Source organism: Acanthopagrus latus, chromosome 18 (assembly GCF_904848185.1).
Source record: "Acanthopagrus latus isolate v.2019 chromosome 18, fAcaLat1.1, whole genome shotgun sequence".
NCBI classification, from domain to species: Eukaryota; Metazoa; Chordata; class Actinopteri; order Spariformes; family Sparidae; genus Acanthopagrus; species Acanthopagrus latus.
In genome coordinates, this window is record NC_051056.1 from 18,669,437 (window position 1) to 18,689,631 (window position 20,195).

The 20,195-nt window shown below is 43.0% G+C and overlaps 1 protein-coding gene across 4 annotated transcripts; it reads right to left on the bottom strand.

Moving 5' to 3' along the window:
* Positions 1-4,463: 4,463 nt before the first annotated feature.
* On the bottom strand, positions 4,464-20,105 carry LOC119007432 (C-terminal binding protein 1). 4 transcript variants are annotated; one of them, XM_037077108.1, is made up of 11 exons: positions 19,631-20,105; positions 18,502-18,550; positions 17,442-17,585; positions 12,616-12,770; positions 12,290-12,434; positions 11,991-12,197; positions 10,553-10,767; positions 9,972-10,102; positions 9,754-9,881; positions 8,459-8,576; positions 4,464-8,357 (listed from the first exon to the last, which is right to left on the bottom strand). In XM_037077108.1, the coding sequence occupies exons 3-11, from the start codon at positions 17,500-17,502 to the stop codon at positions 8,183-8,185; spliced, it is 1,335 nt and encodes a 444-aa protein (XP_036933003.1). In that variant the 5' UTR covers positions 17,503-17,585; positions 18,502-18,550; positions 19,631-20,105; the 3' UTR covers positions 4,464-8,182. The 4 variants fall into 4 exon arrangements, with proteins under 4 accessions (XP_036933003.1, XP_036933004.1, XP_036933005.1 ...); XM_037077109.1 differs by lacking the exon at positions 19,631-20,105 and adding an exon at positions 19,284-19,519; XM_037077110.1 differs by lacking the exon at positions 19,631-20,105 and adding an exon at positions 18,853-18,870.
* Positions 20,106-20,195: the final 90 nt, after the last annotated feature.

Sequence of the window (20,195 nt, forward strand, 5' to 3'; positions counted from 1 at the left end):
TCGCGTGGCCAGCACAGGATGTAACAGAGCCTCTGATCTAAGTGTCCATAATGACTGAAATCTATAGGAAAGGATAACTAGAAGGCTAAGTCATTAAGTCGATTACTGCTTTTTAGACTGAAATATCTGCACAACTGATGGATTGATCGCCATCTTGTACAAACATTCACAGCCTCCGGAGGATAAAACATGACTGCTTCCTCACAATCTTTCCATCTCGCCCCACAGTGAAGTTAAGGGTTTGTATGAAGGTCGTGTCTGTAATGATTTGTTGTTTTTTTTTTTGTTTGTTTTTTGATACAGTTAGTTCAAGATCTCAATTTCAATTATTGTTATTTGAAGGGAACAAGCATAATTTCCCCCAGATAATGAGATAACCAGTTGTGACAAGAAGGTTGTTTCCTCTTATTACTGATAATGCTCATCAGTTCAGAAGTCCTCGATCTTTGAAGACGGCCATGAGGGTTGAATTGTTGATTAGAGAAACTGCATATGGAGCCAGACTGTGTGACACTTGTTTTCACTTATCAGTTCAGAAGTTCCATGGTAACGTGTAAAGAAACCACCTTGTGTCAACAAACAAAAAGTTTGCATATTAAGCTCTTCAGTTTGTTTGTAGGCGCCCAAACCCAGCTCAGAGCTGTGAATCTTAGAAAAACTGTCCTCTTATTTCTAATGATCATAAACAAAACATTCACAAGGCCGAACATCTTCAGTGGATTATTCAGACAACATTATAACGCAACTTGGGGTGGCTGTAGGTCAGAAGGGTAGAGTGGGACGTCTGGTAATCGGAAGGTCGCTGGTTCAAATCAGATTGTAATGTGATGTTAAAACTTCTTGCAGTTGCCTACACAAGCCGGTGGACGATCTTTCTGAAGGACGTTCATCACCGGATTTTCAGTGACAGTTCCGTCTCAGTGCCTCCTCCAGCTCTGGTAACAGAAACCAACAGCAGCTAACGTTACTTTAAAAAAACTGGAGTCCGCTCACATAAACGACCAGCTGCCAGCACAGCCCAGAAATGATTTAGACCGACAAATGCTGCGTTTATTTCAAACTCTTTATTTCAAACGTTTTAGGAAAATTAGAAACTGTGCTCTCCAGGTTTCCAACACAGATTTCACTTTAAATCACTGTAAAATCCTTGTCAACCAGCGGGGCTGAAGCCTCCGAGCTTCCAGCTCTATAACTGCGCGGCCCAAATTAGATCAATCTGGATTTGGCTGAATGATTTTGACAACCCTGCTGCTTGGAAGCACACCGAGCAGTGTTATGCCGACAAGGTCCCACTGGCAGGTGTCCCTTTTATTGAGAGATATCACACTTTAAAAACAGGTACAGATAATCCTCTCATAAATCCTATGTGGAGAGTTTGGACAGATACACAGATATCTGGAACCTCCATAGCACCACAGCGTCACAGTCTTCATTACAACCCCTCTGCCCCCGCTGCTCTCTGGGATAAGATTATTAAGTTATGGTGCAGTTTGAGTTTGAGCATCATTCTTTTCTATTTTCAAAGGCCTCGACCCATTTAGGCACCATATTTGTTTACCACAGGGTGGATAAGAACCTTTAAAATGTTAACAGCTGATATCAGTCGAGCAGTCAGTGCCAACAGGGGAAAGGATGTGGGCATTTGTTTTACAGACTCTGAATGGGAATCATTAATTAATCATAAAGACGCTCAGTCGTTTTCTTACTAGCAGCTTTTATAAGCTGTCGCAGTGCAGCGTCATTCACAATTACTTTGCATCAGACAGACTCCACACAATGACCAAAAGTATTTATTAGATGTGTCCTAGATGTAAAACAGACACAGGGATCGTCCCACATTTGTTCTGGGATGGTTGAAAACCTCGACCACTACTCGAGATTTATTGGAGACAGAACCGAGAATATGAGGAGTGGATAAATCTTGCTTGCCTGTTTTTTTTCTCGTCTGGGGACACCCATCAGTAATGCCCCAGGACTTAAAGCACCATTCATTATGGCCTTTATTGCCCTTACATGGTCGACTGAGAGCCCATCCTCCACCTCCTCTGGGTTTAGAAAATAGTCTCATATATGATCTGTGAGAAAACACTGTTTAAAGGTGCAATATGGAAACATTTGATTGAACTAGAATGACAAACAGAATGTGAAGAAACAACAGTTTTGGTTGGTGATGTCCGTATACGGTTTTGCAGAGATATCTACTGAAGTTAGCATGCTAACCAGCTAGCTCCTCACAGCTAACTGAGCTAACTGGCTAACGGCAGCTACAGTTTATTTCCTTTCATTTGCTTTCACATTGAAACCTGTAACAAAACAGAAGAATACATCAAATAAAAATATGTGCTTAGGCGGCACCACATTCTCTGTACAATCTTTGATCCATTCATTCGATGACCCAGTCTTTATCCTATATTCAGTCCATTTCTCCAGCGTTGTGCATGGGTGCTTCATTTGGTCCTTAGATAATGACTTAGTTTTTCCTCGTCATTGAGTTCTTCTACAAAGTCCAGCCACTGTTCTGGGCAAGGGATGTGTCATGTGTTTTGTTTTTTTTTTACATGTGAGTAAAGCAGTTTTGAGGAAACAGATGTTCTTCTTTGGAATTATGTCTTCAGGTACACAATCCCAGGATCCTTTTTCAAATGGAGAGTAAAATCTCTTCTAGAATCCGAACCACAATGTCCCAGAAAAGAATGACTTTTTTTTTTTTTTATACACGACCAGAAAATATGTGAGTGATTAGCATAAGTCTGACCGCATTGTCTCCAGCATTGCTGCTGTTTAACCGATTGTTTATTTTTGTTATGTGGGTTGTAAAAAAAAAAAAAAAAAAAAAGTCATTCTTCCTTCTAAATTCCCTCCATCTTCTAGATCTAGTGGAAGACAGTCACTCTGACAGTTTGATTTTAATTTCCTGTTCCCATCTCACTTCTTCACAGAGCGAGTTTCTTCCGTTCTGTTTCTGTGTCTGTCATCATCACAAGATGATACAGACTCTCCCTCTGGAAATACTCAGAACCACCTGCATTCAAGGGGAACTTCACCGATCAATACACACATCCAAGATCTGTGTAGGTTTTTGGGGAGTAGACGTTTATGGCTCCGGAGTGATGTGTTGAACTGCCTCGTGTGATGTCACTTGAGTCAGTGTCAGTTTGAAGCTCAAGAGTTTTTTAAAGTTGTAATACTCGAGAACTTTGGTTCAGAACATTCAAAAAACTTAACTTGTAGGACTAAGTGTTGACATTATGTCTCAAACGTCTATGCATTGCGTTGCAGAGTGATCCACTTAAGTTAGCGTGCTAACCAGCTAGTCCCGGCCCGTCCCGGTGCTCCTAGTCCAACATGAGTCACCTGATATGGCCGCTAGCTGCACAGCTAACTGAGCTAACTAGCTAGTGGCAACTAGGGTGAACAGTTACTCCAGTGATCAATTATTTGTTTGATTTGACACATTTAATTAATTCTGTTAATAAATGTATTTTGCACCTTTAAAGGTTAAATAAATATGGGGCTCTGTTTTTCTTCCTTGCTGCTTGAGGAGACATTAGCTGCTTCTAGGATGACGACGCAGACTTGTGGAATAAAAAAGGCAAATCTCTGGTTGTGGTGCAAGGATTTTGTTTTTGGTGCAGTGTGTAGTTTGAGAGAAAGAAATTCAAACTCTACAAAAGAGTTGTACTATTTACAATATGTAATGACACAAACTCAGAAATATTTATCCTTTCCACAAGCGAATAAACAAGAACACCCTTTGAAGCCAGAGAGGTGGCAGGGTCCACCACATAAAAAGCAAAAGTATGCAGTATGAAAAATTGTGTTGGCCTTTAAGGTCAACTTATCCAATTATGAACATGGAGAGAGTTGCAAAATAAAATTGGTGGATACCATTTCAACATTTGAGTGTATTTGTCCGAGATACTGACAAAGCAAAAAGCTGCTTGCTTAAAAAAAAAGAAAAAAAAAGAAAACCTTCTTGGATGGACTCCCGCAGGTTACTGAACCAGCCAACAGCCGGCCAGAGTGACTGGACTTCATCTTTCAGTCCCCTTCACTCCACTTTAAGAGCAGGCTCCTGGTTATATCCATGTGGTAGCAATTTTGGGGCTGATAATCCCCCACCCTCCTCCACCCTGCGGGTCTACACAGAAGCCCCCTTTTCCCGTACACCCCGGCTAGCCTGCCCACTCGTAAAGCCGTGCCTGTTCTGGCACTGCATAACCCCTTGTTGCCATATAAAAGAGCTGACAAACTTGCGGTAGCAAACAATTTTGTTTATGGCAAAATCTCCAAACACAGCTCCACGTCCTGAAGCTGCTGAGCGTAAAGTGGGACGACCTCCTGGTATTAATCGTCGCCGACTCGCTGACCACTATAATCAAGCACAATTAGATGATGAACAGCACAGTTAAAGGTTCAGTAAACAAGGAGCCAGTCAGGAATGAAAGCAGGAGAGCAATCTGTTAATTTTTAAGATTTTATTAAAATACGGTGTGGAGTTTACCATTGGAAGTTACCATCACAAACATGATTGTTTCTAATAAAAAAGTAAACAAAACAAAAATAAAGCTTAAGAGCCTAGTTACAGGAGATTTTTTTTGTCTTTTTTTTCGTTTGTTTGTTTTTGCAGTCTGGTGAAAGAAAAAAAAAATCATTTCACAATGAGAGTGAGTGGAAAACAAAAAACAAAAAAACAAAAACAAACACGTTCACATGTTGTAAAAATACATTTCCCAATTTTTAACATAACACACAGTCACTTTCAAACATTCATTCATTCCTTGTTAGATGGTTAGATGTCAGTGCCAAAACAAAGCAAAACAAAGAAAAAAAAAAAAGTTCAGACCTGTGCACAAACGAGGGTAGAGGGGGACGAGAGGAGAACGGTTTCTAAAAACGCAGGAGGCTGTTCTACGTTCTGAGGGCGGAAAACTTGGGACGAGGGACACGAGACAGAGGGCGACTGCTGGAGGATATGTGTGCATTTGAACCCTGAGAGAGAAAAAGTGACCGATTCTTAATTTTCTGCTTTTTCTTTTTTTTCTTCTGTTTGACAGACCACACCAGTGTCCGCTATTGCCCCCCCGCCCACCACCACCCCTCCCAGCTCCACTGGAGACTCTGGCAGCACTGTGAAAGACGCCATTAGAGCACCGGAGTGGTGGTGGTGGCGGCGGTGGTCGTTGTGGAGGGATGGGGCGGGCGGGCATTCTCACACCCAAGAGTGAAATATCAGCTGTGGCTTTGTGAGCATACACACTGTGCTTATCTGTTAGCCGACGCACGCACACACTGCCGGGCTGACTTCTAAAAAAAAAAAATAATAATAATAATAACGAGGAGAAAAAAAGCTAAATCTTTCAATGCACAGTAAGAATTCACACTGGATTTCATGTGTTGGAGCTGAAAACGACTGTCGACGCGAGGCTAAATGTGGTTCATCACTGAAAAAAGAAACGCTGCAGATTTAGGCATGCCGGGGTGTGAGGAGCTTTTTGCGGAGCGGCCTTGATCGCAGCTCGTTCTTTTTCAACTGGGTGTGTCTCCTAACTTCACCTGCTGTGGTCATCTGTATTAAGGCAGTGAGTGGTTCCATGGCGACTTTCTATTAACAGCTACTTTTACAGGGAGAGAATAAGTAAGGCCCAGAGGAGATCAGCTGGAAAGGACAGTTTGGGATAAGACGAAAATTTAAAACAAGGAAAAAAAAAAAAAAATTCACCAGGAGAGGGATCTCGTTTTCTCTGAAATGTTTCAGTACAACATGTAGAACACAGAAAAGCATATCCATACAAATGAAAATCCTACAATAAAACAGAATGGTTTTCATAACAGTGCACTGCTGAACTGAAAAAAAATATATATATATAATCATCATCATCAACAGCAAAATTTTAGGATTACTAATATGCTCATAATCCGAACTATGGGGGTTATTTTTAAAAATATATACTCATCACATGACAGAGGAGCCTAGCATCTCAGGACACAGACATGCTCCGTGTCTCTCATAGACTCTGAGGGGAAAAAACTGTACATCACTGGAAACTGACCACGACAAAAAAAAAAAAAAAAAAAAAAAAAGAAAGAAAAATGGCAACTCGGGTTTGAAAACACTCTGAGGGAGGGGGAGGGGGAGGGGAAAGGCCGGGGGAGCAGAGGGAAACAGCAAGATGACACAAATTCTTTAAGCCAATATCATTTCCCCTAAAACATTACCTCACATGCACTATAGATAGAGCAGCCTGACAATGACGGGGCGATTAAAACAAAAAACAGCATCTACTACTACTGTTCTAGTAAAAGAAAAACTAGCAGACCACGGCGACCGACTCTTGTTTTTTTTTCCCATTAGCCAGTAAGATGGAGATCGAAAACACATCTACTACAGTCTGAAGTCTAAGGATGGGAGAGCGTTGTGCTGAATCTTCCACGATGAGGAAATTAAAAGGTAAAGGCAGAGAGATAAGCATTGGTTTTTGAAGCCTGAGTATTCAGTGACCTATAGTGAACAGAGAGATTTTTGTCAAATTTATTCCACTGGGGGGGGGCAATGTTATCTTTATTTATTGTATCATTACTGCTACAATTTCACAACCCTTCTGGTAAAGAATAGTAAAGAAGTATCTAGAAAATCTGTACAAAAAATAAAAGGGTATGCACGGTACATTCAATATCTGTTACTGAGGTACTAGAAAGGTGTTCCCTTCACACCAGGGCAACAGCGTTAAAGAGTTACTCCTAGGGACTATTCCTTTGGAAAGACAATAGCTTGTTATAACAGGGTGAGGGAACACACACACACACACACGCACACACACACACACACACACTCACACAAACACACACACCACTATCATTAACAAAGCCAGCATGCAAGAACACTGTCGCCTTGCTCCTACCGGGAGTCTAATCTCTACTGTCCCCTCACGCTTAAAGGAATTGGTGGATGCATACTGGTTCATGAGTAGATGACAGTGGGAGAGGAGCGGAGGGTGGGTGGGTGGTTGGGTGGGGGCAGGGGGTGGGCGGTGGTGGTGTTGGTGGTGGTGTGCAGTGAGATCTTATTAAACAATAAGGCGGTCGTCGATCCCTGGTCACCCATCCTGTGTTCTGAATGTCGGCAGTGTGTGGTCGTGTTCTTCGTCACTACAGCTAACCTGTTACTGTCCATGTGTTGGACTGAAATGAGCTGCGTGCGGTTGGATGGTGCCCTCTGCTGGCGATGCCTCCGGCCTGCTGTGTGGGCACCATGTTTAGAGGACCTCACACATGGCAGTTGGAAATTCAAGCCAAGGTGCTCTCTGATATGACGCTCTGAGCTATTATAAAACTATCCATGTGTAAATACAGGGACGACTGTCCTGAAACTAGACGGTCACAGCGGTAAAAGGCGACAAAGGGTCTCGGATATCACTATCTGGAGTATGGACTCGGCAGGGAAAACGCACTTTGACAGTCTGACAGCATCATAGATCCGTCTTCTGAGCGAGCTGACGAAAAGTGCCAAGGGCCAAACTGGGCTGAGGGGGTAGCTAGATGCCTGGTGGGGGAGGACAGGATGTACTGTTTGAGATTCTGTCTGGTTTTACTTTAGTACACGTTTTCCCCCATTACAAGAAACGGAAGAAAAAAAAGAAAAAAAAGAAAAGAAGAATAAGAAGAGAGCAGTAACATGAGCCATTAATGTACAAAGAGGGGCTTCCACCTGTCTGCCCCTGAGCAGAGGAGGACTGCAGGAGGCAGCAGACTGGAGAGCCTCATGTCAGAAATGCTATTTTTTTTTCTTTTTTTTTTTTACAAACAAACATTAACACCTAGAACCACAACAGATCAATGTTCCATTAAAACAACAGCCAACTAAGGATATAAACCAATCCAATCATTGAATCCTTGAGAACAGTTATTGCTGACGTTGTGGGGGGAGTGAAGGAGGGGGGATGGTGAGGGAGAGGGTGAGATGAGGACGAAGATGGAGGGATGTGTTGTGGGATGGGGCTAGCTGTGGATAAGTCACTCCTGGGCTGGTTATGTGATCTGAGGAACACGACTGTGTAGATCCACATCAGGTCAAACTGGCGATGTACTGGAGGGTTGGGCTGTGTCTGATGCTGGGAGGAGGTGGTGGGTGGGGGGGTTGGTTTCCAGAGGTGACGGAATGTGCTGGCGGCGGCTGCGGGGGCTATTGGTCGGAGGGGATGTCTCTGTCGGCTTCGGCCTTAGGGGAGGGGGCGTGAGGGGGGTGGGAGACAGGGGCGATGCCGTGCGCCAAGGTTCCTGAAACCAGGCTTTCAACACCTCCTCCGGCTCCCGGGAGACCCCCTGCTGCTGCAACATTGATCAGACCTGGAGGAAATCTGAAACACATATGGGGAAAAAAGAAATATGACAGCTGCTCCTCAGAGATGCTCACTACAGACACATGTTCAGCTCTCATAACCGGTTCTTATCCTCTCACCTGTAAGTGGCTCCATTAAGTTCTGGATGAACAGTGGCGGCCTCCATGCTGGGCCACTGAGAGGCTGCCATCAGATACTCCTTATTAACACAGTTCTTCAGGCTGTCGGGGATACGCCCTGGAGCAGGAAAAAGACACTTTACTCTTCCATAAAGGTTCTCTGCTGCTTGTATATTTTCAATAATAGTAGCTGTCATGTTAGTTTACCAGCTGTACATATAAGAGGTCTAAGTATTAACCAGGCTTATCTAATGCTCACTAATTTTGACAAATAAGATGTTGATGGTTTTGCATCTTTTGCATTTCAAATACTAACACATCTTTGGTTTACATAAGTGAGTATGCAGATGAAACTTTTGAAGGAGTATATCTAAGCATATTCCTTACCTTGAAACTATTAAAATGTAGCATTGTACAGTCCATTACACCTACAGAGCAACCAGCACACTTTTTAACCATTATGTCAAGCCTAAGATGTTATGCTATGCCTTTGTGTCAGTACCTCTGATCATTATGTGAGATGTGACAACATATTTCCACACAGTGAAGTAAATAAATAGCGTGCGTCATGGGCAACGTGTGGGTGCAAGGCTATCAGGAGATTGAGTGAATGAAACAAAAGGCAGCCGGCACCTTTATGCCTGCCACAGAAGTTTAATAAAAAACAAAAGGGGTTGTGATGTGATGCTCTGCCAACGCCCTTCTCTTTCCTCACAGTTAGTTGTGTACGACGGTGTAGTAAGATCGGATTCAGACAATTCTGGTTTTATATAATTTACAAGTATAAAATGATGAAATGTCCACAGAGAATAGCTAATTTGCAGGAATGTGTTTTATTTCCAGCCACTGCATTAATACTCACTTTTCTGCCCATTCTAGGTAACAGCTTCTCCTAATCTAAAGGCTGCTAAAAACAGTATATTGCCCCAAACACGTACCACAGCTGGAATCATCTGTCAATTAATTAATTAATATATTGATGAACAGAAAATTACCAAGCAACTGTGTTGATAACAAATTTGTTTCAAGCATAACTGGCACATGACATTCGGTGGTTCATGCATCTCAAATGTCAACATTTGATGCTTGCGTTTTTCCCCCAATTAATGGAGTTGTTATGGAGAATCTTATATAAAGTAATCATGTCACATAATGAATTATCTATACATTATCTCTACAGATACCTTTGTAAAAACACTCATCACCCTGAGTTTTGTGCAACCATGAGCAAATCAGTGTTCTAAATACTCAACGTTATCACTTGCAGTGGAAAGTTAAAGTAAACGGCGTCTTACCAGTGATGGCGCGGCGAACCTCCCTGGCGGCCTCCTCGCGAGCCTCCACCGAGGCCTGCTCACTGTACCAGGATGTGTGCGGGGTACAGATCAGGTTGGGGGCGTCCTTCAGAGGGCCTGTAGAAAAACTGTGAAGAAGGGAGACGGATGTTACAGAAATGATAAATGCGGTTTTGTGTCATTCACAGCTGTTTGTGTCGCTTGTGTATCATGATCACCTGAAAGGTTCCGTCTCATGGACGTCCAGGGCAGCCCCTCGTATCCGGCCCTCTTTCAGGGCCTGAGCCAATGCCTTCTCGTCAACCAGGCCTCCTCTTGATGTGTTCACCAGGAAGGCTCCCTGACGCATCTGTATCAGAGTTAGCAACAATATGATTAAACTATGGGGAGCAGACCATTCCAGAGAAGGCTGCAATGATTTGGCATTGCTATATTCCAATTTATATTCCAGACTGACCTACAATACAAGAGCAATGGCTCAGGCCAAGTTGTCTAGACGGTCCAAACAATTATGCTCCACCAGTGTTAAGCCAAATATTTAAGTCAGGATTTTTAAGCTGCTTATAAAAACAGAATGCTGATTCTAGCTTGTGATGTTACAGCACAGACTGAATGAACAAAGACATGTATTTATTCCCTCTACATATTTTACAGATTATTATTTTACTATCATATACCACAAGAGGAAGAATGAGACAGGACAAAGTGTATAAACGTCATAAAAAGTAAACAGAAAACAATTTTATCAACTGTTAAAAACCGTGAGACAAAAAGTGTGTTTCAGGGGGCATCTGCACACCTGTTTGATGGTGAAATCATTGATGAGGTGGTGGTTGTGCTCGTTGAGGCTGCAGTGCAGGGATACACAGTCAGAGTGGATGAGCAGGTCCTGCAGGGTGGCCATGCGCTGCAGGCCGAGCGAGCGCTCCACGCCATCAGGAAGGTAGGGGTCATAGAAGATCACGCCAAAACCGAAGGCCTTAGCCCGCAGAGCCACCGCTTGGCCAACACGCCCTGGAACACAAAGACAAACAGTAAGTTTAGGCCCCAAAGCATAATGTTTGTCTGGACATCGACTATCAAGCTTGGACTAAACAGATCTTTTCAAGTAATTTGTAGAATATGGCAAGAATTCGAAGGTAGCCCCAAAAGACAACTAGGGAAGGCTTGATACTGCTTTTTTAATGAAGCAGCATTACAGGAAACATTGTGTTTTCCCCAGCGGTAACTAAACATGACTCCTGAAAGTGAACACAATGAAACAGTAAAACACAGAAGTTTAAAAGCACAAGCAGGACGAGAGAAACTGAAGAGATTCAGTTAGAAGGCGATTTTAAAAGTCTGTGTTCAGCCCTCAGTGCATGTGTTGCTTCTCTCAGGTTTCCAGCACAGAGTTCAGTATCGATTTGAGGGGGAGACTGGGGCTTATTATGGGTTGGCTCAACTCGGCGTGGTAAAACTGGGGATGGAAAAGCAAATCAGTGCATCTTGGTTTGACTCTGTGTGCCCAAACATGCTATTTGATTAACGGAATTGGCCGTTGTGGTGCACTTTACTTTTTGACACTTGTGGCCTGTAAAAAATTCGACAGCACCTTCCCACAGTGTTTCTGCAAGTGTTTTATCAAGTGGGTGGTGTTGAAGTTTCCAACGGTCCTGGCTCCCCTCGACACACTTGCTTTGCATAAATTGCACTCAGCGGTTTAGCTTTCTTCCTCCATTAGCTTAAAGTAATTTCAGATAGCTGAAATGATGAGACTATCACTCAAGCTCGCTCCAGCTAGTCACACGACACATGCTGCTCTATCTGAGTGGGGAAAATACATCAGATCGGTTTATATATTTTCCCCACTCAGACATCCGATTGTGTGCTTTTGGACAATATCAGACCAACCAGACCAGCTAGATACCATTACCAGGCACAAGGCTTAGTTAGCCATAGAGCCAGCAGTCCTTGGGTTTGCATCACCACAGGGAACGGGACTAAAAATAGAAAGGAGTCTGAGCAGACAGGTGGGGCCAGGGCTAGCTGTTTATCATGCTAACTTCAGTACACCTCTGCAACAAAGCAATTAGACGTCTCAGACATAATGTCAACACTTATGTTTCTTAACATTCTGTTGTATTACATTTTTTTTAATGGTTTAAAAAAAAATACTAGCCATATCTCACATATTACTCCTTGGAAGCACAAATAGCTTTCTGCTCAATTACACGTCACGTATAGTCTTTACTCACCGAGACCGATAATGCCCAGCGTCTCACCCCTGATACGAGCAGCGCCGCCAGCTACCTCCCTGATCTGCTCCACGCTAGAAGCGCGGGTTCCCTCTCTGAGGGCCTGGTGCATCCAGGTGACTCGCCTGTACAGGTTGAGGATCAGACACAGCGAGGTGTCGGCTGTCTCTTCCACCGAGGATGCCGGCACATTACAGACTGCAATGCCTGGATGATAGACAGAGGGAAAGAGTGATTAACCTCTCTGTGTGTTATTCTATGTGATCCCACATCTCTGTAAACATGTAGAAGCCCCTCACCTAGCTCAGCAGCTGCTTTTATGTCGACGTTGTCAAAGCCGGAGCCAATCCTGACGATTACACGGAGGCCTTTAAACTTTTCCAAGTCATCTCTGGAGAGAGTGATGGTGTGGTAGAGTAGAGCGGCCACTGCCTCATTTAGCACCTACAGAAGACAAATGCATCAGAAATTAACAATGTAAAAGTCCCATATTTCCAAACTGTGTGGTAGAATGGAGAATTTGAGGGTGCGATGTTGATTACTGTCATCCTATATCGGTGTTTGGCCCCGTGTATTGTGATATAGTCTGGATGTGTGTGTGTGTGTGTGTGTGTGTTGGCTCTACCTTCTCATGAATCTCTTGTGTGGACTGAGCATCGCAGAAGGCCACAGTGGCCACATCTTTCAGGATGGGCATTTCCACAGTGCAATCGCGCCCATCCAGCAGGGCCACGAGGGGCCGCGGGTGCATTGGCCCATTCAGGATAGGGGGTCGGATACCTGAGTCCAGAGGGAAGGGTAAATGTCGGTTGTGGCACATGAGCAACAAAAGAGGTTAAATATTCAATGACCATTACAAATCCGAGAGAATAATCACAATACAAAGGTTTTCTTCTCAACTTCAAAGCAGTAACGACTTGCTAATGACACTTCTGCAGCTACTAGTTGCTTGCATTGAGGTAATTTCACACCAAATCACCAAGTATCACTGGCTGTAATGTCCAGTAGTTTTATTCCACCGGTAGATGTTTGTACTGTGTTGACTTCAAGGTTTTCGATCTTTGTGTGATGCCTGTTTGTGGTCGGGTGAGGTTGAACTTGCAAGTTCCTTAGCTTCATGCACTTATCAGTTTCACATTTTAAAACCTTTGTGAGCTGATTTAAACCCTAAGAGGTATATCCACTGCCAGACATTGAGCAATTTTATGTTTATTAGCTTGCTGTGATACAAATCATTCACAGTTCCGACAGCTGACTTTAGCACTGGGCTTCAGGCGAGAAAATCCAGCACTTGCAAAGCTGCAATTGATGCTGTGCACTTTCTGAATATGTATGGATGAGACAGCCCAGGTTTCATCTCTACTAGCTGCTGAGGTTGATGTGTACTCTTCACGTCATCTGTGAATCTTCAGTTTTTGTTCCAACAGTGACTTCTGTAAGTTGAAAGGATCACAACACTTTCTGAAGAAAACTGTATTAAAAAAGCACTTCTGTCGATGCAAACAAACTTGGATTGACCTGTCAGTGCAGAACATCCGCTGCTTCAAAGGTTCCTCGTCTTTTCCCAATGCAACCAAACTTGAAATATCTACTGTTTCATTAGTTTAGACTGTCTTGTGACAGTTGGTTACTTCTTCTGAGCAGTACAGACTCCACGATCCCACTATCACATCAAGCTGCTTAATGATGAAATAAAATATAATTACGATCTTTTGTATACTTTCAGGCAAGTTGCAATCCATTTGCTCAAATCTACTTCAGGTGGTACTGGCCCAGACGTGCATTTTTTAAATGTTACCAGTTGATGATGTCGGAAATTACTTCAGAAGAGTCAGAAATGATGAAATAATGTGCACTGAGCTGAGGAACCATGACTAATATTTTGTCCAGGCAAATGAAACAAGATGGCATCTAACATGCAACAAACAAAGCTATTTCAAACTGAATGTAGATTAAAAACCTTGAAGTCATGGCACAAATATCATACTAAACCACTGAATGTGTGTATGAAAAGACAAGTGGTGAGTATGAAAAAAAATAGCAAAATATAAATAAACAAGTGATGATGTAATATCTTTAGATTTGTTTTATATATCTGCAATGATCTGATCCGAAGCCCCTGTGCCATTGGTGTAAACCAAAATATACAGTTCAAATATCTTATAAAGTAGGGCTGTCAGCTCACAAAATTAGAACTATAATAATACGATACAATCTAAATTTTGTTGCAAGACATTGAACACTGGAACAATAATTCAAGATTTTTCGTTCTACTAAAAATGAGAGTTAGTTGTTGCAGAATGTTTTTCATTAATCAAATAATTACATCAACTGATCGTGCAAATTATCCTTAGGATTTATTGGGCGTCAGAACTCATTTAAGCCCAATCAAGCAATAAATAAATTATTAGAATACCAAACACAGACTCACAAAAATATAAAGTTAAGCTTAGAGGGCCAAAACACAGTCCGATGAACTTAACAGATATTTTTACGTGATGTTTTTCGAGAAAATCCACGACACAGGCTATGAAAGGCTCTGAATTTGGGGTGAGTTAGCATGGAATGACCCATTTCAAAATAAGCATTAGTGACTCAACAGTCTGCGCTTCCCATGTCTGGACAGCCCAACATGATGCAAGTCATCATACCCTCACACAAAATCCCCCTGCACACATGGCTAACGTTAAAGGGGGCTAACTGCTGCTCTCCTTAGACAATAATAACTCAGACTTTTTATGACTTTCTTTTTCCAATGCACTTCCATCGACACCCTCAGGAAACTACCAGGGTGACGTGTGTAAGTGTGTGTGTTCCTACAGTGTTCTATGGTTACAAAAGCAATGTGTAACTAAATCTGTGATGGGGCATGGAGAGCGTCCAGCATCCTGGCCTATTTGGTATCGAACTCCGAGCTCTGTTCAGAAATGCAGTGAACCAATATACGCTCTCCAGCTTTTATTGATCCGTCTCTGTTCTACTCAGGTCTCCTCAAGAGGGGAGGGAAGATTAGATTCTGGTTAATGACAGAGAGCAATTTTGAATGAGTGTTAAGTCTGGGAACTTGACCTGCCACTGTATGAGAACAGCGCATGCAGAGGGGAGGGGGCTGGGATGGCAGGCGAAGAGGTGATGGTGTGTGGCGGCTGGGGGGGAGGGGCGGAGAAAACTCGGGGTCTCGGAGAGGAGGTGGAGGGGGTTCATGAGGGGGTCTGAGTCATGACCTAAATTCTCCTGTCTGAGTCCCTCCGTATTTTTTTTTGGTTCTCCCCTCTCTTCAAACACATGCAGATACACACACACCTTTACTGGCAAACATCTGCATATTTGGCCCAAGTGCAGTATGACCATTTATCATTATGCCAACAAAGGAATGTGAAAAAGAAAATATCTGACGTCAATTACCGCCACATTTCTTTCACTGCGTTCGGTGTTAAATCAGGAGAAATTAATAGTTATATCTGCAAATGCCATTTACACCTCGCTCTCAGCAGTTCTTGGCTTGGACGAGCGCCGCACATGCACCAGCGCACACTATCTTGTCCCCGCTGTGTGACAGGTGTGTGTGAGCTTGTCCCGGGGTGGGGGAGTGTGTCTAGCTGAAACATTTACTCGGACAGAAAACGGGACGTAATAGCAAGACTACAGAGGAGGGAAGGGAGCTGGTATCCGAGGGTGGAAAACAAATATTTGTGAAAAATTCCTCTGGCGTCAGAGCATTTCCTCAACGCGTGCATGAAACACACACACAGGCAAAGAAGAGAGAGAAAACGTACAGCCTGTTACCCTAATAAATATACAATCTATCGTACTCCATTCAGCAGTGTGATTCACAATCATTGCAGATGGCTCAAGAATGCGAGCGGCCCTACTGCTACACGCTGACGGCACAAAGAGACTCTTACTATGGACAAAAACCCAAAAGGGTTGATCACAAAGCCCCCCACTGAAAAAGTAGCTCTGGAAATATACAAGTAGGCCTACACACAGAGTAATTCGAGTCAAAGGACACTGGCATACCCGAGGCCTACTACGCGCAAGCATGGCCGCACACACAATACAATTCATTCAGTGATTCATTCATTCTCCCTCCCTCTCCCTTTCTTTCCCCTCACTCCCTCCTCCTCTTCTCTCTCCCTCTGGCCGCAGTTGGAGGAGTAAGAGGTGAGGGGGGAGGGGCAGCAAAGATGATAATGCAGCAAGCAGCAGTACTCCACCCAGACGCAGCTAGACACACACACACGGCTATTCAGTTCCTTCTTAGCGGCTGCGACAACGGCAATGCGAGCTGAACAAAAAAGGAAATCTGCGTACACATAGCTGCTCCACACCCAAACCTCAGACCCCCTCCCCCACAGTTCACAAATTTAAAAACACATGCCAAAATAGAAAACACATGAGCGCCGGGCCTAACCTTGCATTATGAAGTCTGTGAGCCTGTCTTCCTCTCTCTCTCCCTCTCTCGCCTCACTCTCCCTCTATCGCTCTTTTTTTCTCCCTCTCTCTCTGTCAGCCTGCTCTTGGCTGGCTGGATCCCAGCTGTCATCCACGCCCAGCCCCTCCCCCAAGGCCCGCGTCCAATCACAAGCGGCTCCATTGAGGGCCAGCCAACCAGCACTAACCTCATTAGCATAGCCGAGGCTGAGGCCGAGGGCGGTTTGGGCTGTTGTCGTTTTTTAAAGAGACAGCTGGCCCGTTTCCCTGTAGCTGCGGCCACGACCCTTCACCTTGTCCTCTCCCTCTCACACGTCTCCAGAGACTCTCCCAGACGGTTCCCTCCATTTTAGCGCACCATTATGTCTGATCGCTGTCGTCCACACACTGCTCTGCAACAGCTTAAAGCGCTGCCTTTTCTACATATAAGCGCCGTACCAGCCCTGTCTGCATGTAATTGAGGCAACATTATTAACGTTAACAGTGCAAATCTTCTCTACATGTAAATTCCTTGTGTACCAATCTAACCAAAATAAAAACCAAACAGAAAGCCCTCCACTCTCAAACACACTGAGAGGAGGTAAGACATACATGGGTCAGCATGACCAGTCAGTGCACGAGTGAAGAGCACAGCAAACAAGTATACAAAACTCAAAGCCACAACAGTCCAGGATGACATGTTAAAAGTAAGTAATAAATATTATAAAAACATTGTATGAAACTGCCAGCATCTGATTTCAAAGTTTCAAATGCAATAACTTCGGGCAAAATTTCACATTTTTATAACTAAGAAAGACAAAATGTGCCCCCACGATGGTTTGCCTGCAGCTGCAGGCTGCAGCTGAACATGTAGATATGTGGAAGCAACAAAAAAAGACTTTCTTTCATTACTACAATCATGCTATTAGAGTATATAGTACAAAATTTGAATCATTGCATACCTATTAACACCATAAAAAAAACATAAGCTCCACTAAATGAATTTCTATTTGTTTATGAATATTTATGAAATCTCACCCTCACATATGCGGTCAAGTCTCTGCCGCTTGACCTGTTTGTGTTTGTCCATCAGAGCCATAGACCAAGCAGTCTAAACCTGGGACAGAGAAGAACAGATCCAAGTGCTAGGGAGCCCCTTTAACGATGTCCACTTAGTTCCACCTGGACACAAATGGGAAAAAACAGTAAAAACAAAAAAATTAATCACTTGTATGTATCCATCTGCAACTTCCTGATTAACTTTAAGAGGACTGAAACTGAAGATAAAATTGACAATTCAAGACCTCTGAATTTTCCAGGCTTGGAACTGGACTATGTTGTCATCATCTATTACGTGAAGTGGTGCCAGTTCACCTCCCATGCACTGCCGAGGTGCCACTGAGCACAGCATCGGACCCCTGACTGCTCGGGGTGCATTATACATGGTAAACCCTCTGACACCCCTTCATACATTACTGCATGTGTGTAGGTCCTGTTTGTCTATGTGTGTATTTCAAGACCTGTGTGTGTGTGTGTGTGTGTGTGTGTGTGTGTGTGTGTGTGTGTGTGTGTGTGTGTAAAAAAGCTGAATTTGCCTTTGAAGGAGATTAATAAAGTAGGCTTCTTCTTCTTAATGATTAAAACAAGGACATAATGCAAGAAAACTTTATGAAAGCAGACTGTAACAGCAGCACCATGTCGTTTTGGAAAATAATTAAAAATTCAGATTTTTCATATTTACAATATTAATGAGGTAATAATACAACTTAAATTTCCATAACTGAATAAACAAGCTGATATAAACAAAGTAAAACAAAAAAGTATTAAAAACTGTGTTGTCATTTATGGTCAGTTTGTTTATTCAGTCATGAAAACAGTTTTTTTTGTTAAAGCATAAATATATACATATATTTTTAAAAAATCAGTGAATAAAGATCTTTCTCTCCTGGTTTAAAATGTCACCCCCAAAACTACAGAGTTCAACTTCAAGCATCAACTTCCATTTGGGGGCAAAACAACTACTTTTATCAAATTAAACCAGAGAAATTCCTGGTTGTGGGTTATTTCTGAAGTGACAAGACTGTAGAGAGACACTCACCCGGAGAACTATGTCCGTTGTGCCAGTCAGGCTGACTACTTAGTTTACACTGTAAACAGAGAGAAAAAAGAGGCAGATTTTAGATCATGACAGTGTCACACAGCCATCACAAGGGCCCATACCCAGCAGTCAATACATGTAATTAATGTTATGTGCTTTCACAAAGCCGATTTGTGATCAAAACTCGTTCAAGTCAAGCCCACAAGAGCTGATACTAAGTGACTTTACTCTCACACTTCTTCATTTAACCTGTTGAAGTTGTTGATCATGCTTTACAACTTTGTGATCAACTTTATTACAATAATAACACCACTCTGCCCCATAGTGCACTAAGACAAACACTGCCGGTACCGGTCAACGTTAGTCCGCCGCACGATCCGCTCATTTAAATGAGTACTTGAAGGTTGTGGTAAAACTCTCAGTGGGTCTGAAGCCCCCTCTCGTTAGCAGCCAAGTTACCGTTAAGTAGCTAACTAGCTTATGATGCTAACTAAACGGTTTCTCGGCTCTCGAGAATAGCTGGGTGTCCGAATCGTGCATAATACGTTCCGTGCATGTACTTAAGTAATTCAATTCTCCCGTTATGACAAAAATATCATTATTTGTCGGCTCGCCCCGACGTAGTTAATCTTGCAATAACTTCTGAATCGCGATCGGAGCTAACGCTAACTAGCAAGGCAGCTAGCTAACCGATGTCGGCTAGCTAACCCAAACACAAACACTTGAGGACTTTGGTGGCGAACATTTTAATGAAAAGTACACATCCGTGTTACCTCCCATACATTAAATGAATCTGGTGTTATTTATCTGCCTCTAAAGTGTGACGCGTGCCAACAAAATACACTCCAACAGCTTCATTTATAAAGCGTTTGCAATGATGCTAACGTTAGCTAGCCAGTGCCGTTAACTAGCGTGCCGCTGAGTGAGTGGGAGAGACGCGAGCGGAGGGGGAGCCCATTTCGTCCGATTTGTTATCAGCGAGTGGCGCTACAATGTGAAATATCTGACCCAGAAGCTACAAAATGATCAACTCTACAGGGAATGGTGAATCACCCACATGGCTGAATTCGAGCCGGACTACTTTGTAACTCAAGTGACCAAATCTTGCAAAAATTAGTCAGTTATTTACCCCGGATAAACTCTTTCAAGAGTGCTGAGACAGTGTGCGTGCGTCGGTGGTGTTCCCTCTCTCCCGATCGCCATGAAATCAGACAATAGAGGAAGTGGCTTGTTGGTGAGGGGGTGGAGGGTCAGGCAGGCTGTGAAAAAGCACGAGTGGACTGGAAGGAGCGCCCTCACCTTCCACGGCGGAACGGCAGTCTGACAGAGTACCACCAAGACCCATCAGAGAGACAGGCCTGCTTGTACAGTGATAAACTTTTTCAACTTTTTTTTTTAAATGGTGGTCTTTAACTTGATCCGTTGTTGAATTTTTTTTTTTTTTTTTGAAGATGAAACATTTATTCATTTCAAAGTCAAAATGATTGTATCAGTTTTAGTAAGCTATAATTCAATTTTTTTTTTCAAAAACACATTTGGAAACTTTTTTTTTTCTGTGTGAATCAATATCCGCTGTTCATAAAGTCAGAATGGATTAAAGCATCGTGTATTACTACGCAGCATCAGCATTACACTCACATCAGCCACTAGGTGTCACAATAATCTAATTGACGTTCTCTTGCATTTGACTGACA

Bases quoted from the DNA above. Each gene is read 5' to 3' on its own strand.
- LOC119007432 (XM_037077108.1), bottom strand. From the start codon at position 17,502: ATGGCTCTGATGGACAAACACAAACAGGTCAAGCGGCAGAGACTTGAC. The intron at 10,103-10,552 runs GTGTGCAGATGC...ACTCTGATACAG, and splicing joins ATGATTTCACCATCAAACAG to ATGCGTCAGGGAGCCTTCCT. The intron at 9,882-9,971 runs GTGATCATGATA...CCTTCTTCACAG, and splicing joins CATGAGACGGAACCTTTCAG to TTTTTCTACAGGCCCTCTGA.